This window comes from Haliotis rufescens, unplaced genomic scaffold, assembly GCF_023055435.1.
Source record: "Haliotis rufescens isolate VD_foot unplaced genomic scaffold, xgHalRufe1.0.p SCAF_94, whole genome shotgun sequence".
In the NCBI taxonomy this organism is placed as follows: Eukaryota; Metazoa; Mollusca; class Gastropoda; order Lepetellida; family Haliotidae; genus Haliotis; species Haliotis rufescens.
The window spans coordinates 380,331-399,288 of NW_025964388.1; the positions used below are offsets into that span (position 1 = coordinate 380,331).

General features: G+C 40.4%; 1 protein-coding gene across 1 annotated transcript; it reads right to left on the bottom strand.

The window, feature by feature from the left end:
• Positions 1 to 6,298: 6,298 nt before the first annotated feature.
• On the bottom strand, positions 6,299 to 18,958 carry LOC124137673 (signal recognition particle receptor subunit beta-like). The gene is made up of 7 exons (XM_046504075.2): positions 18,801 to 18,958; positions 17,970 to 18,064; positions 17,445 to 17,522; positions 15,878 to 15,957; positions 13,611 to 13,670; positions 9,372 to 9,503; positions 6,299 to 6,565 (listed from the first exon to the last, which is right to left on the bottom strand). Exons 1-7 carry the CDS (start codon positions 18,913 to 18,915, stop codon positions 6,352 to 6,354), a joined length of 774 nt encoding a protein of 257 aa, XP_046360031.1. The 5' UTR covers positions 18,916 to 18,958; the 3' UTR covers positions 6,299 to 6,351.

Below are 18,958 nucleotides of genomic sequence, written 5' to 3' on the forward strand. Positions count from 1 at the left end.
CCAGAAATGGGCTTCACACATTGTACCCATGTAGGGAATCGAGCCCAGGTCTTCGGCGTGACGAGCGAATGCTTTAACCCACTTGGCTTCCCGACCGCCCCGACATGTATGTGTATCTATGCTTGGGTATATTATAAGTCAAGGTGCCTTTGATTAATGGAACATTTGTAAAATACAAATCCTATTGAAAATCTGAATCCATCCACAAATTTGCAATGACAATTCAACTATTTTCTTTGATTTCATTATTTTTTCATCTGTCTATACAACAGGCAAGAACGTATGCGGCCTTGACTGCGAAGGGGCGGTCGGGTAGCCTTGTGGTTAAAGCATTCGCTCGTCACGCCGAAGACCCGGGTTCGATTCCCGACATGGGTACAATGTGTGAAGCCCATTTCTGGTGTCCCCCGCCGTGATATTGCTGGGATATTGCTAAAAGCGGCGTAAAACCATACTCACTCACTATATACTCACTTGACTGCGAAATCAGGCTGTAACAGGGGATCAGTATCACATTCTATGCATCTTGATTTATTTAGGATTCCAAACTCTTTGTTATTTAACGTCCCACTCCGCAATATTCTAGCTATGTGACGGCGGTTGGACAATTGGGGTACGATGACATGCTTCAACCAAGTCCGCGAGGCTGACCACCTGATTCGTCGCCTCTCAAGCAAAGGTTGCAGAAGACTTATTCTAACCCGGATCTTCAAGGGTCGATTCCAAGATTTTCAAGCACCCTCAGCAGGCAAACTGGGAAAGAATGTTTTGTTCAAAACTAGCATTTCTTAAAAGTTCTTATTTTCTTAAATACAGTGGTATTTTAGTTTTGTATTCAATGCAATTGTGTCAAACCGTCCGGGTAGCATGACACATAGTGTCTGTGGAACCATCCAAACTTCAAAAGTCAGCTCGACCAGCATGCAACACCCAGAGCCTGTTCTGGGAATCCCTACCAAGCTCTGGTTTAGGATATGAGTGAGTGAGTGAGTGAGTGAGTTGGGTTTAACGCCGCTTTTAACAGTATTCCAGTTATATCGCGGCTTGTCAGCTTAATGTGGGAGGAAAGCCCGAAGTGATGCAGGTCTTAGACGTTTACCACTTCGGTGAAACCCACGAGCACGGGTATGGTGCTGACAAACCTAGAAACAGTCAGGGCGAGCACGGGATTCGAACCCACAATCATAGGTTTCTGGCGTGCCCAAGGGACGCAACTCTGCAGAGCGAATCGCGGCGCCTAAGACGACTGGGCCACTTGTGCCCCGTATTAGGATATGACATATATAACACATATAGTGGTATCGTATTGTTACGTGGTGGCACGTGGTCCTGTGCACAGCGCACAGGTCACAGATCAAGTGAAGTTAAGCAACATATGTCCACGAGAATCCTTGGATGGGTGACCGTGTATGGGCAGCTTGGCTCCTGAGAGTTTCTAGGCTTCAGTCCTGAAGCACATGCAGCACATTAAATGTGCCTTTGTTCACCCAGCAGTATATGGGTACCCGGTAGGATGAGATGACAATGTGGTTAACCTTCTAGTGCCTAACAGTGATTGAGAATGGTTTTACGCCGCTTTTAGCAATATTTCGGCAATATCACGGCAGGGGACACCAGATTGTACCCATGTCGGGAATCAAACCCGGGGTTCTTGGGGGGGCGGCTTATAGGTCCTAGGATACAATTGTACAATGACGTCATAGACGTTTGATGTCAACTTACTTCAGTGAAGATCATCATGTGTGCGGACTGTACAAAAATATCTTACTTCTCTATCGTTAATTCGTAACGTAATAAAATTTTCAAAAGCTTTCAGCATACATGTCTACCCTCAAACAATCAGACATGTCTAAAAACTGCAATTATAACTCAAACAGTCATTAGTCGGAAAATGAGTCCAAATGTTTGATGTCATGTATCGCTGTAATAAATATGAATTGAAGCTTGCGAATTGTATTTTTTAAAGTCAAAATATGATTTTTGACCCATAAGGTCCCTAATCTCATGGTTGGTCACAAATAGTGTTTTCCTAAAAACAACACATAGTTTATGTTTATTTTGTATGCGAGAAGTTGTCAACAAGCTATAAGGCAGACAACAAGTTACTTACTTACTTACTTTGGAGATTTAACGTGCGCTTTCCGACTGATGCGTATTTCGCACACGGGCCCGGCCAGGCCATTTAATGTGTTTCCGAAAGGGGCGAAAGTGGTGTGTGCAACCCAAGAAGGGGCTTTAGGGGTTGCTTATATAGAATTTGGGAATTTTGAGATTTGGAATACATGCCGATGGGGTTGGGGAGGAGAACTAAGGGGGCTGGGTATGGTGGATGTTTGTTTGTTTATGTGAATTTGATTTGGTTGATTATTGTGTTTTTAGATGCGTTTTATTAGTTCCGTTTTGATTAAGAATACGCCTAAGGCCTTGACGTTTTCTAGTCTATTTTGTGGGTTTAGTATTGCTTGTTTAGATTGAGGGTGGTTTGCAATGCGGTTCGATGTGTTAGGTAGTGTGCAGTGGATGAGTGCGTGTTCTGGGGTTTCTAGTTGTTTGCAGTGTGGGCAGTTACCTGTAGTGTGTTTCTTTATTTTTTTTAAGGTGGTTATTTAGGTTGGTGTGTCCTGTTTGGAGTTTAGTGATTACTCTGTCGATTTTTTTATGTTTATTTTGTATGCGAGAAGTTGTCAACAAAGTATAAGGCAGACAACAAGACAAAGGCGGTGGATAATATAAGTGTGATAAGCCAATCAAGGCCCTGGGTCGTGTCAGCCTTTGATGCAGTCGCCAAGCACAAAAACACTGTTGCGTGGGAGGAGTCTGTCATGCTGGAGTACTCAATGATGCCAAGTTTGACACGTGTGCGTAATAAATAACTCGCGGGTGTCCATGATGTAATTTATAGTATATTTTATATACTTGTTACAAGTGCTGCTCAATACACTGTGATGTGGAATAGATAGTTGGTATTTCAGTTATCCAAAGTGTGCAGTGAGGCCGTCTTGTCAACAGTCATTTGTTAGACATAAATGCGAAGTTTAATAAACGCGAGCAAAGACAGCTCGCATTTTTGCCATTTTATTCACTCTCGCTTTAATTTCAATATTTACAGAATATCACGGAATGTCAGTTTAATGTGGGAAGAAAACTTTCACCACCTTGGTGAAACCCATGAGCATGGGTATGGTGCTGACAAACCTGGAAAGAAAATCAAGGCAGGCCATCGGAGAACGATTAAACTCATCCAAGTTGCACGGCCTTTTCTAAAAGCTTAGGGGGGCATGGGTGGCCCAGTCGTCTAAGGCGCCGCGATTCGCTGTGCAGAGTTGCGTCCCTTGTCCCTGGGACACGCCAGAAACCTATGATTGTGTGTTCGCTTCCCGTTTGCCCCGATTCTGTTTCTAGGTTTGTCAGCACCATGCCCGTGCTCGTGGGTTTCACCGAAGTGGTAAACGTCTGAGACCTGCATCGCTTCGGGCTTTCCTCCCACATTAAGCTGACACGCCGAGATATAACTGGAATACTGTTAAAAGCCGCGTTAAACCCAACTCATTCACTCTAAAAGCTTAGGATACATACTAGGGACCTTTCAGTGGCAGATCCAGGATTTTGAAATAGGAATAATATATACTACTCAAAAGAAGTTAAGGATCACCCGATTCTTTCATAATGGTAAAGCTAATCTGGCATGACATGAGCGATTAACTATAGTAATATGATATATAATGATCAAGTCCCAAGGAGACGTGGCCAAGGGGGCAGTAATCATCTGAACTGTATGGAAAACGTGAGGTGCCAACTCCTGCACCCGAACCTGGATCTACCAGTGCGCTTCCCTCCCAGATCTCACCACAGAGTGAGTGAGTTTGGTTTAACGCCGCTTTTAACAGTATTCCAGTCATATCACGGCGTGTCAGCTTAATGTGGGAGGAAAGCCCGAAGTGATGCAGGTCTCAGACATTTACCACTTCGGTGAAACCCACGAGCACGGTATGGTGCTGACAAACCTAGAAACATAATCAAGGAGAACCGTGATTCCAACCCACAATCATAGGTTTCTGGCGTGTCCAGGGGATGCAACTCTGCACAGCGAATCGCGGCGCCTTAGACGACTGGGCCATCAGTGCCCCCATTTCACCACAGAGTGTAGTCACATTGGACAGACAGCACAGCAAATGGCTGCAGCGATGTCAGTGATGACTGAGAAAGAAAAAACTGAAAAGATACAATGTTAAATTCCTTTTATTCCAAAACATTCACCATTCTCTCGCTGAATTCAACAAAGATGTCATCATCTACACTGGTACTTCACATCAGATTCTCCACTTTTCACCACCTCGACAGAACTGACCTTAACTGACTCACCAGAAAATTCTCTTTGAAAACAATACATATGCAAAAACAAATGCCAAAGAAAACAAATAAATATCATCTCTTCATTCTTTAATGTTTATCAATTAAACATAACAAAAAATAGCCTCTTGTTAAAAAAGAAAGAAAAGAATATTAAAACTTTGCTGGACATGATTGATGCCCTGATAAAAAATGTGTTGTAAAAGAAGAATATAATTGTTTGTCCCCTCTCAAAGAACAAAATCCATTTTTTTAAGTAGTGCAGAGCTACAGATAAGCAGCGTATTTGTGTAAACTACCCCCTCAAAATATTCAAAACACAATAACTTTCAATATACTTGCATACAGAAACGCATGCATAAAATGAAAAAATCAAATATATAAAAACAGCACGCTTAAATACCCAATGAAGCTTTTTCAGCATGCGTAGAAAGGAGCTGATTTACGAAACACAATTACGAGCTGATTTACTTTCCGAGTCAAGCCTAATAAGAAGAGTTATAGACATCTAAAACATTATTACATTTTTTTAATCTTAAAATGTTCACTAATTTGGGGAAAAACCCAATAGAGAGATGAATAGATGAGTGAAAAAATATTGGTTACCCAATCAGAATAGAAACCCAAGAGTAAAAACTCAATTGCTCAAAAAGTTATCTGGAGCTCTAGAAGTAGCTGAAAACAAAGAATCTGTCTCTCAGAAAATTGCCCCTCCCCATCCCCTAATTATTAAATGACCTCAAAGTTTCATCTTCTCAAATATCAAAAATGACCATCACTTTTTTTTGGATGAAAACTAAGATGCTAAATGCTGGCTGGTAGGTGATGGTAAAATACAGCATTGTCACAAATCTAGATTATCTCAATGAAATGACAGTTTACTGACCTACTTTCTGCAATGCACATTTAAGCTCATGCATTAATTCTCAGCACATGCATTACGAACTTTTGTTTGTTTGTTGTTTAACGCCACACACAGCAATATTTCAGCTATATGATGGCAGCCTGTAAATAATCGAGTCTGGGCCAGACAAACCAGTGATTGATATCATGAGCATCGATCCATGCAATAGGGATACGATGACATGCATCAACCAAGTCCGTGAGCCTGACCACCCGATCCTGTTAGTCATCTCGTACGACAAGTGAGTGAGTGAGTTGGTTTTAACGCCGCTTTTAACAGTATTCCAGTTATATCACGGCGTGTCAGCTTAATGTGGGAGGAAAGCCCAAAGTGATGCAGGTCTAAGACGTTTACCACTTCGGTGAAACCCACGAGCACGGGCATGGTGCTGACAAACCTAGAAACATAATCTGGGCGAACCGGGATTCCAACCCACAATCATAGGTTTCTGGCTTGCCCAAGGGACGCAACTCTGCACAGCGAATCGCGGCGCCTTAGACGACTGGGCCACCCGTGCCCCCCGTACGACAAGCATAGTCGCCTTTTACGGCAAGCATGGGTTGCTGAAGACCTATTCTACCCCAGATCTTCATGGGTCCATTGCTACAATAATCAAATCACACAAAATGCATGTGCAGTACAAATATACAGGCTAGTTCAAATACAGCACGAAGTAAAAGATGTTCATATACTATGAATGAACTGCATGAAATACTCGTGCAGCATTTTTGTGTGGTATTTATTTTTATTAATTTATTGATTCATTTTAACTTTCAGGCTGTATTTTAAATCAGATTACGAAGTATTTTGTTAATTCCCTGTGTCGGACATTATTTGTAACGAATGTCCAGTTACACGTGTGTTATCCTTTACAGAGTAACTAGCCCATGACAAATATTCACCACCGTGGCTTCAATTGTTGCCTTAAATCAAAGATTTTATTTAGCTTATCAGAAGAGAACATTTTTATATTCCTTGAAAACAGTTCCGAAATTTCGTGTAAGTATTCAGCAATGAATACTTCAATATAAATCTGAAGAGTGATAATGTTGTGATGAAATTTTATACACTTTGCTACAAAAATGACACACACTGGCTTAGGCGACCTTGCACAGCCATGATTCCACCTCAGACAGATCAGCTTTAGAGTTATCTCCCTTGCCCTTGCAACTGCATTCTGCGAATGTGATCTTGAAAGGCTTAACATCTGAAAACTCAAAGTCCTTGTTTCTTTTGCCTAGATATGTGTTGTTATTGGATATGTTGTCTGTGCCTTGAAGAGCAGCGGATCTGGTCACTCTCAGAGTATTCCTGGAAATAAAGAGTGGGTGAGTGAGTGAATTGGGTTTAGGACCACTCTGAAAAGTATTTCAGCATAGGCGGATCCAGAGGGAGGCCCAGGGGGTCCCGATCCCGGATTTTCGAAAACCAAATGTAGTATGTTGTTGGCAGTAAAATTATCTGAGAGAGGATTTTGATTTTTTGGACCCCTCCCTTTTAAAAATGTTGGATCTACCCTTGTTCAGCATGTGTTCAGTTACATCATGGTGTATCATGTGGGAGGCGAACATAAAAGTGATACAGGTCTTAGAGTGAGTGAGTTGGGTTTAACGCCGCTTGTAACAGTATTACAGTTATATCACGGCGTGTCAGCTTAATGTGGGAGGAAAGCCCGAAGTGATGCAGGTCTCAGACATTTACCACTTCGGTGAAACCCATGAGCACGGGTATGGTGCTGACAAACCTAGAAACATAATCAGGGCGAACCGGGATTCCAACCCACAATCATAGGTTTCTGGCGTGCCCAAGGGACGCAACTCTGCACAGCGAATTGCTGCGCCTTAGACGACTGGGCCACCCGTGCCCCCCTCTAAACAACAGGTATCTAATCTACAGTTAGACTACCTCAAATCTAAAAACACAGAAGTTTATTAGGGATGGGTATTGGAGGTTGAAAGTGTATCACAATATCTTACACTGCACAAGGCTGTATTGCGATATGTATCAGTGAGTGAGTGAGTGAGTATGGTTTTACTCCGCTTTTAGCAATATTCAAATTCAATTCATTTCAAACACTGGTGCTTCAAATTGCTTCAATACAAATTGCTGAATTAAAAAATTAGAATTATACACTATATCGTGATACATATCGTAGCGGGGGACACCGGAAATGGGGTTCACACATTGTACCCATGTCGGGAATCAAACCTGGCTACCCGACCACCCAGCGATATGTATCACGATATAGTGTATAATTCTAATTTTTTAATTCAGCAATTTGTATTGAAGCAATTTGAAGCACCAGTGTTTGAAATGAATTCCATAAATGGAACAAAAACAAACTGCTGGTACAACGTAATGTTTACCATATTTTCTTGACTATATTGCTCACTTTTTTGGCGCATTATACACACCAAAATGAGTTGAGATGTTTTTTGAAGTTATATTATTGGATAATGTTAAACTGATTCACCGGAGGATTGGGAGAAGGCGTGTGCACAGCTGATTGTTGTTTCCGGCTTAGTTTACGAGTAAATACACATGGTAACCTTAATCACTGCTTGCAAAACAATGCCGAGCAGAACAAGAATTACAATTGAAACTGTAAATCAACATATCTAGTGATGCTTTATCTCAAATTTCAAATTTGTGCTGAATCAAGTGTGTTGTCACCCATTTGTTGTTGCCTGATCTCGCTGAGGGGATACGATGTAATTTTTTTCTGCGCATAATACTCGAAATAATACATTTTTATAAAATACTGAATACTCATTTAATAAATATGCCCAGAGGCACTCTCTATGTGTATTTGCCAAGTGTATAACATTAAACACATGAAGAAAATAGCATTTTGAAATCACCCGATATACCGAGCATTAAAATATGTCATTGTAACACGTATCGTGGAAAGAGTGAACCTCAATATACTGGTAACACCGTGCACCCTTAATGTTCATCTCCAAAATCAAATGTGAACCTCCAGCTGAATGGGACCCCCACAATTAAACCTGAGTTGATTAAGCTAACAATGGCTTCAAAACTCTTAAACAAATCACCAGGCCATACCCTACATACACTCGCTGACTGGCGCATGTATGCACGCATGCTGTTTTACGGTGAGGTGAAATGGGGTTTAACCTTGTGTCCAACATTATTGCACTTATATAGCAACGTGTGTGTGTGTGTGTGTGTGTGTGTGTGTGTGTGTGTGTGTGCGCGCGTGAGCGTGTGTGTGTGTGTGTCTGTCTGCTTGTACTAGTCCGGACTGATGCCGATTTGGAGTGCTAGTTCACTGAGCTACCATGCCGCAGTTCAACATGAATACCCCCCTCAGACACAGTATACTGACTCCGAGCCGACCAGTCCTTGTTTTAGACCCTTAATGCCGAGCGCTAGACAGGATAACAACAAGTACCATCTTTTAACGTCTTTTCAAACCCCGGACCTTCCTTTCTCCGGGTGGACGCTCGACCACTAGACCACGGAGGCGGTCCTGTTTTATGTGTCAGATACTGCAACAAAGCCCTATACTTCATTCCGTGTGACAAAGTATAACAATGTAAGGAAGGTGCCGGGCATTGTGGCTTCGTAATATCACACACTGATCACTTCTGTATAAACACCGGCAAATGAAGAATGTTGACATATAGAGAATCTCACCTGAGTGTCTCTTGATAAGAAATATATCAACACCATTTGAAAAAAGTGGGAAAACCCCAAGGCTTGTAGATTTTTTAAAATAGAAGTTTCCTGAATTCAGAGGTATTTACCATTGCATTCAGTGCGATACTGTAAAACTGAGCATTAATGCCTCTTCCACTTCATTGGCCCTGTTGTCACTGATACACAAGTTACCTCCACAAAGCCAGAACACATTAATGTGAATTTGGAAAATTCTAATTCCAATTTGGGAATTTTTACTGATATTTGCTGCAGACTTGGGGCCGAATATCATCCTTTGAGCATGTGTAGATAAAAACCCTGGTAACAAAACTTGCCTTGGAGATTACTTGCATTCATTGAGCCCTTGTTAATTTGTGATCGCAAAACGCAGCCCGACTTCTCGAATGGCCTCCACTCGACTGTGTCTGAGAAATAAGAATTAACTTCAACTTACATCTCTTTCTCCAGTTGACCCTGGATGACCTTTGGCCCCTTGGCTAGGGTCATATCCTGTTTGTTACACACTATCAGAATGGGTGGAGCCAGACTGGAGATGGTGCTGTCGCTGAGTGCAGTGTAGAGCAACCTGTCAACAAAGTAACACTAAACATGAGGAAATCAACACTTAACATGAGGAAAGTAACACTTAACATGAGGAAAGTAACACTAAACATGAGGAAAGTAACACTTAACATGAGGAAAGTAACACTTAACATGAGGAAAGTAACACTAAACATGAGGAAAGTAACACTTGACATGAGGAAAGTAACACTACACATGAGGAAAGTAACACTTAACATGAGGAAAGTAACACTAAACATGAGGAAAGTAACACTTAACATGAGGAAAGTAACACTAAACATGAGGAAAGTAACACTTAACATGAGGAAAGTAACACTACACATGAGGAAAGTAACACTTAACATGAGGAAAGTAACACTACACACGAGGAAAGTAACACTTAACATGAGGAAAGTAACACTACACATGAGGAAAGTAACACTACACATGAGGAAAGCAACACTACAAATGAGGAAAGTAACACTAAACATGAGGAAAGTAACACTACACATGAGGAAAGTAACACTTAACATGAGGAAAGTAACACTTAACATGAGGAAAGTAACACTAAACATGAGGAAAGTAACACTACACATGAGGAAAGTAACACTACACATGAGGAAAGCAACACTACAAATGAGGAAAGTAACACTAAACATGAGGAAAGTAACACTACACATGAGGAAAGTAACACTACACATGAGGAAAGTAACACTAAACATGAGGAAAGTAACACTTAACATGAGGAAAGTAACACTACACATGAGGAAAGTAACACTTAACATGAGGAAAGTAACACTTAACATGAGGAAAGTAACACTAAACATGAGGAAAGTAACACTAAACATGAGGAAAGTAACACTACACATGAGGAAAGTAACACTACACATGAGGAAAGTAACACTAAACATGAGGAAAGCAACACTAAACATGAGGAAAGTAACACTTAACATGAGGAAAGTAACACTAAACATGAGGAAAGTAACACTAAACATGAGGAAAGTAACACTACACATGAGGAAAGTAACACTTAACATGAGGAAAGTAACACTACACATGAGGAAAGTAACACTTAACATGAGGAAAGTAACACTTAACATGAGGAAAGTAACACTAAACATGAGGAAAGTAACACTTGACATGAGGAAAGTAACACTACACATGAGGAAAGTAACACTTAACATGAGGAAAGTAACACTAAACATGAGGAAAGTAACACTTAACATGAGGAAAGTAACACTAAACATGAGGAAAGTAACACTTAACATGAGGAAAGTAACACTACACATGAGGAAAGTAACACTTAACATGAGGAAAGTAACACTACACATGAGGAAAGTAACACTTAACATGAGGAAAGTAACACTACACATGAGGAAAGTAACACTACACATGAGGAAAGTAACACTACACATGAGGAAAGCAACACTACAAATGAGGAAAGTAACACTAAACATGAGGAAAGTAACACTACACATGAGGAAAGTAACACTTAACATGAGGAAAGTAACACTTAACATGAGGAAAGTAACACTAAACATGAGGAAAGTAACACTACACATGAGGAAAGTAACACTACACATGAGGAAAGCAACACTACAAATGAGGAAAGTAACACTAAACATGAGGAAAGTAACACTACACATGAGGAAAGTAACACTACACATGAGGAAAGTAACACTAAACATGAGGAAAGTAACACTTAACATGAGGAAAGTAACACTACACATGAGGAAAGTAACACTTAACATGAGGAAAGTAACACTTAACATGAGGAAAGTAACACTAAACATGAGGAAAGTAACACTAAACATGAGGAAAGTAACACTACACATGAGGAAAGCAACACTACAAATGAGGAAAGTAACACTAAACATGAGGAAAGTAACACTACACATGAGGAAAGTAACACTACACATGAGGAAAGTAACACTAAACATGAGGAAAGCAACACTAAACATGAGGAAAGTAACACTTAACATGAGGAAAGTAACACTAAACATGAGGAAAGTAACACTAAACATGAGGAAAGTAACACTAAACATGAGGAAAGTAACACTACACATGAGGAAAGTAACACTACACATGAGGAAAGTAACACTTAACATGAGGAAAGTAACACTAAACATGAGGAAAGTAACACTAAACATGAGGAAAGTAACACTTAACATGAGGAAAGTAACACTACACATGAGGAAAGTAACACTACACATGAGGAAAGTAACACTAAACATGAGGAAAGTAACACTAAACATGAGGAAAGCAACACTTAACATGAGGAAAGTAACACTTAACATGAGGAAAGTAACACTAAACATGAGGAAAGTAACACTTAACATGAGGAAAGTAACACTAAACATGAGGAAAGTAACACTTAACATGAGGAAAGTAACACTAAACATGAGGAAAGTAACACTAAACATGAGGAAAGTAACACTTAACATGAGGAAAGTAACACTAAACATGAGGAAAGTAACACTTAACATGAGGAAAGTAACACTAAACATGAGGAAAGTAACACTAAACATGAGGAAAGCAACACTAAACATGAGGAAAGTAACACTTAACATGAGGAAAGTAACACTAAACATGAGGAAAGTAACACTAAACATGAGGAAAGTAACACTTAACATGAGGAAAGTAACACTAAACATGAGGAAAGTAACACTAAACATGAGGAAAGTAACACTAAACATGAGGAAAGTAACACAACTACTAGAAGACACATAGGCGGATCCAGATGGGGCGTGGGGGGGGAGCAGGTCCAGGGGATCTGGACCCCCACCCAATCCTTTGAAAACCAAATGTAGTATGTAAGGATAAGGTGAGGTGAGGTGAAATTGGGTTTAACGTCGCGTCCAAGATTATTGCACTTATATAGCGACGTGCATGCACGTGTATGTGTGTGTGTGGCTGCTTGTACTAGTCCGGACTGATGCCGATTTATAGTGCTAGCTCACTGAGATACCATGCCGCAGTTTAACATGAATACCCCTCTCAGACACAGTATACTGACTCCGAGCCGACCAGTCCTTGTTTAAGACCCTTAATGCCGAGCGCCAGACAGGGTAACAACAAGTACAATCTTTTAACGTCTTTTTGTGTGACGCGGCCCGGGATCGAACCCTGGACCTTCCACTCTCCAGGCGGACGCTCTACCACAAGACCACGGAGGCGGTCCATTGAAGGATAAGAATTTATGGATGAACAACTTCTTTATTACAAAATAAGAGCAACGTTTTGGTGTAGGTTCTAACACCGTTATCAAGCAAGTCATGTTTCGGTGTAGGTTCTAACACCGTTATCAGTTATCAAGCAAGTCACGTTTCGGTGTAGGTTCTAACACCGTTATCAAGCAAGTCACGTTTCGGTGTAGGTTCTAACACCATTATCACGCAAGTCACTTGCTTGATAATGGTGTTAGAACCTACACCGAAACGTCGGTCCTAATTGTAATAAAGAAGTTGTTCATCCATAAATTCTTATCCTTACTTAGTGTTCCAACTGCCAAATGCCTATCAAAGAAGTCAAATAAAGTATGTTGTAGGCAATAAATTGGACTGAGAGGATTTTGATATTTTGGACCTCCCTTTTAAAAATGCTGCATCCACCCTTGTAGATACTTCTTCATTTTAATCACCTAATCAGCTAAAACATTCAGGTAGGTCGGTAAAAAAACTATCTAAAAAAAACAATTTTAAATATCTTTAAGGATTTCCTTAAAATGTTAAGTAGGTAGAAAAAAACAAATAACTAGTGGGGGTGGAAGTTCTTAAGATAGATTTTCTAGATTTTAATGATAGTATTTCAAATAATTTCGTACATGGGCATATTTTAACCGGGAATCTCCATGGGGTGTGAATATTAAAGAGGACAGATCTGTACCAAGCACCTAGCCCTAGAGAATAAATTAAAAAATGAATCCTACTCAAGTCTAGTATCATTTGGCAAATTTAGATTGCCTCAGCTCTGAAATCAAGCATTGTTCTGGGCTTCATTTGGATTTTATTCTTTATTTCGTTGATATAAAATTATGATATATTTTACATAAGATAACGATATTTCTGGGACAAAATGTTAGCCTAGGAACCAGCTTAAATAACATGCAGCACAAAAGCGAATAATCACATACTCAGCCACCTCCTTAATCTCCTTCTGAAAATTCAAGCTGTCGATGACAAAAATGATGGCCCTGGAAAAGTAAAAGAGACATTTATTGTGATGTACAATGTACTCATATGAATGTTTGTTTGTTTTTTTGTTTGTTATTTAATGCCGCACTCAGCAATATTTTAGCTGTATTGACGTAAGCCTGTAAATAATCGAGTCTGGACCAGACAATCCAGTGATTGACATCATGAGCATCGATCCACGCAATTGGGATATGATGACATGCATCAACCAAGTCAGCGAGCCTGACCATCCGATCCCGTTAGTTGCCTCTTACGGCAAGCACAGTCGCCTTTTACGGCAAGCATGGGTTGCTGAAGACGTATCCTAACCCGGATCTTCACGGGTCTGTCCTCATGAAGTATGAACGTACAGATTTAGCAGACCCATGTGACTGATGCAGCATGTCCTGGTTTATCGTTATATTCTGATGTATTGTTAAATATCATTTAACAGTTTTGCTTTTTGAACGTGGTCTGTGCCTATAGCATGAAAATTATGTTTGGTCCAGTGAGCTCAGACATTAAAATTCGTTAAAATCATGGGTGAGTGAGTGAGTGAGTGAGTGAGTGAGTTTGGTTTAACGCCGCTTTTAACAGTACTCCAGTTATATCACGGCGTGTCAGCTTAATGTGGTAGGAAAGCCCTCAGACGTTTACCACTTCGGTGAACCCCACGAGCACGGGTATGGTGCTGACAAACCTAGAAACATAATCGGGGCGAACCGGGATTCGAGCCCACAATCATAGGTTTCTGGCGTGCCCATACAATCATGACAACAGAATAAATCTACTGAAGGTGTTTGGCACAGACTGCCATCTATTGATATACATGTATTTACATGAGTGAGTGAGTGAGTGTGTGGTTGAACGCCGCTTTCGCAATTAAAAGTAATAAATGGGCTTCACACCTTGTACCCAGGTGAAGACTGAACCCCCACCTTCCGCATGATGAGTGAACACTTTAACCACTAGGCTACCCCACTGCACTATTATATATTGAACGATGCACACTAACAAGAGGCCGAATGCTAATATGTCAGGAGTTCTATACACTGATTCATCACAAGTTCAATAATCAATCATTGATTGCTATTTCAAACAAAATGCGTATTTCTGATTACATGCAATGTTATATTTTCTTACCTGATGCTAAACCTATAGCACCGTGTAGTGTCAGGTAAGGTGAAACTTATCAATCTTGACATTAGAAAAAATTCTGTACACTGCATATCGACAGAAAGAAAACAAAAACACAATCAGATATTTTTGTTTTTCAGATATTATGGCCATTATATATTAATTAATAGATTGTTATCCCTTCCATCAAACAAACACTTTGCCTCGTGTCATCTTATTGTCTAAGCATATGAAGAATAACCCATCAGAGCTCCAGATAAGCTGCGTATCTGCGTGAAATACGCATCAGAAATGCAGAAATACACAGTAAAATATAATCCAAGCGTATCAAATACGCAACGAACATTACAGATACGCTATAAAAATGAAACCTGTGCGCAACATCAAAATATTGTGAAGTAAACCTGCGTATTCGATTAGCAAATCAGCAACTTATTTTGAAATCATAAACGGGCATTCCGTCAACCTTGCCAAACTCCACGATGACAGTCACATCATGATCATTTGCCATCACACTTTCTTGTGGTATTTTTGAGTCCTATAAAGCTCTCGAACCCACACGACACCAGTTTGCAGGGACTAGATGAATAGTGTTTTTAAATATTTAACTTAAATACCCACATGTGTAAAAACTAGTGGGTAACAGAAATTTGAATATGCAGATAGAATTACTGATACCAGTGTTCGAAATACCTGCCTGCCCGACCGTCCAAGACGGGTTGATTTCAACTCGCGCTGCCAGATTTTCAAATCCCCCTGCCCGACGGTCGGGTTATATTTCATATGTGAAAATATTCTAAGTATTTCCTGATGATAAGCATTAATTCACATGTAAAGATGAATGATAAAATGTAACCCAAAAGAAACCCCGTTAGCTTATCCTGAGAAACATATGATTATAGTGGGCAGGCAGGTTTTGGTCAGGGCTGGCAAGTATTTCAGCTAGCCAGTCCTGTGGTCTGGCTGAAATTTTTGGGAGTTTCATACCCTGCTGATACCCAATGATTTTAAAATGCATGGGTAAAATACCCACAACACCAAAAGCTTATCTGGAGCTCTGACCCATAGAAACTGTCAAATGTAGAGATACCTTGCAAGCCCCTTGTTATCCTCCATTGTTTGGAACCTTAATCTCTCATGGCCAGGCAGGTCGATGACTCGCAGACTTTTCTAAAAACAAAGTTTTTGTAACAATATTCAGCGATAAAAGTGAGTGAGTGAGTGAGTGAGTATGGTTTTACGCCGCTTTTAGCAATATTCCAGCAATATCACGGCGGGGGACACCAGAAATGGGCTTCACATATTGTACCCATGTCAGGAATCGAACCCGGGTCTTCGGCGTGACGAGCGAACGCTTTAACCACTAGGCTACCCAACCGCCCCGCGATAGAAACTGGCACTGGTCCTAAAGTCCTTTCTAATGTGTAAAAGACCAGTAAAAATTTGCCATTTTGCTATGTGTTGTCATTACAGGACTAGTGGACTAAAACTGTTAGTTTCTACGGCTGTATTTGTCACACAGGCAAAGATGTCTCTTTGCTAATGTGTCAGAAAGACCAGTAAAAATTTGCCATTTTGCTATGTGTTGTCATTACAGGACTAGTGGACTAAAAATGTTAGTTTCTACGGCTGTATTTGTCACACAGGCAAAGATGTCTCTGAAGTTTGGTCTCTCCCACAGTATTGTCTTTAAATGGAGAGAGACAGAAGAGAGAAGTTGGATTGTATCCTCCAAACTGATTTCAGTTATACACAAGTACATGTGTGACAACGCATCAGTTGGGGGGGGGGGGGGGGGGAGAAGGCCTAATGTTCTGCAGCTGTAAGACCCCCAACCCCTGAATATCAAATGGTGCTCCCTTATAAGATCTGTCAAGGTTATTATTGTTTTTCTGGAGGTCAGAAATATAATCAGGATAATTTCCTAAAAGGGATTCTCAAGCACATGATATATATTACTTAAAAGAACAAAAACGTAATCAAAAAGGTGATCAAAATAAGCATATATATATTTTGTCAGAGGGGAACACAAAGTACGTGATCTAGACTACCAGTTGTCGGACTTTCATTTTGTGGAAGCCTCAGTGGCTGAGATCGTTGACTTTGTTTTATGGCGATTAGGTGCCTCACTCTGACAGAGTGGGTTTGAATCCAGGGCGGGACTCAACCCAAAAAGTATGAGAATCTGTACTTTACTGGAGAAAAATCCAAAATATCCCAAATATAACATTTGTTACATTTAACCACTTTGTAAATGGCATTGTGTGTTCTCTTAAGTTTTTGAAGTTCTGCAAAAACATTCAAAACAAGGAGTGAGTGAGATACCATGCTGCAGTTTAACATGAATATCCCACTCAGATACAGTATACTGACTCTGAGCCAACCAGTCCTTGTTTTAGCCCCTAAATGCATCTTTTAACGTCTTTTGGTATGACGCGGCTGGGGATCGAACCCCAGACCTTCCGCTCTCCGGGCGAACGCTCTACCACTAGACCACAGAGGCGGTCTTCACATTCATAAATTCTCTTCCTTGTAAAATTGGCTTAATAAAACAATAACATACTTAGCTTATGTTTATGTTTTGTGCAGAACACTGAAAATATTAAATCAGTTTTTACCTGGCTCAGAAAATATTTACTTGCAGACTGTGCACTTACATTTGTGTCTGCCACCGTGTAACTCCCCGAGTTTGACTTGGTGGATGTATAGGTCTCCTTGTATGCCTTGTACACAAGCTGGGAAAGTGAAAATAACATGGGTTATATTCATATATATAGAATCTGATCCGTTTAGTACAGAGAGACATGAAAGCCAAAAGATGCTAAAGTGATGCAGGTCTTAAACGTTAACTACTTTAGTGAAACCTACAAGCACTGGGAATGTATTTTGTTTGGTTTGTCCGTGAAGATCCAGGCTAGAATAGGTCTTCAGCAACCCATGCTTGCCGTAAAAGGTAACTATGCTAGTCGTAAGAATATTGCTGAGAGCGGCATTAAACAACAAACCAACCAACCAAATCGTTTTATGCTGCACTCAGCAATATTCCAGCTATAAGATGGCAGACTGCAAATAATCGAGCCTGGGCCAGACAATCCATTGATTTATTTTGCATATCTTATGCAAATCAACAGTTTATCTGGAGCTCCACACCATGATCATTGTTACGATTGTTGTCATCTTACCCTTGAGAAAAGCAGGGTCTTGCCAGCATCACAAATACCAAGGAGCAGGACGCCTCGTCTTTTGTTTTGTTTCCCACTAAGGAAGGCAAATATTACTGAAACACAAGGTGAAACAACCATCACTGCAACAATGTGAAATATAAATGATAAAAAACATCTAAAAAGTCATCAGTGTCAATCATGTATGTGCCAGCTGTTTGCTGCAATGTAACACTACAATCAAGTTTGTCCAAATTTAATGATGATATTGTTATCATGGTTATAGTGTCAAATTCTAGTGATAGGTGGATGGCTTCAGAAGGAAAAGAGAGAGAGAGAGAGAGAGAGAGAGAGAGAGAGAGAGAGAGAGAGAGAGAGAGAGAGAGAGAGAGAGAGAGAATGAAATATGTTTGGGGGAGTGAGGGAGAGAGAGGGGGCATATAAACATGTCAAATAAAATGAGGGTGGAGATTATCACAGTCACACCCCTACCCCTATACCCCCTAGTCCCTAATGCTGGATAACGAGACTACCATGATGTGAAATGGCACGGAACAAATACTCACACCTAAAATTACACGACGGTACTGACAAGGACCCCTTTCATTTCAAACACTGTTAACGAAATACATCGTAATTTCTAACGCTGTTGTATATAATTTTCAAAGCATTAGAAATGTCGAACAAACAGAAGAAAATGTGTCCAACATGACTGAAGAAAACAGGTCGAACTTATCGGAAAACATATTGAATAAATCATCCGACACCAAAATATTGCCATATGGTAAACCATATGGCCCTGTGTTTTAGCGTGGGTAACAGTCACGACAAAATAAGAAAGAAAGAACATACCAAGAGTTAACAATCCTACAACGACGGCGACTAAAATACCGATGACTGTTGGATCTCCGGCTTGAACACCATTTTTCACATAGGAGACAAACTCGTTCATGCTGTCGTTCGCCATGATGTGTCAACTGGCTCCTAACACTACTTCCGCTCTGATAATA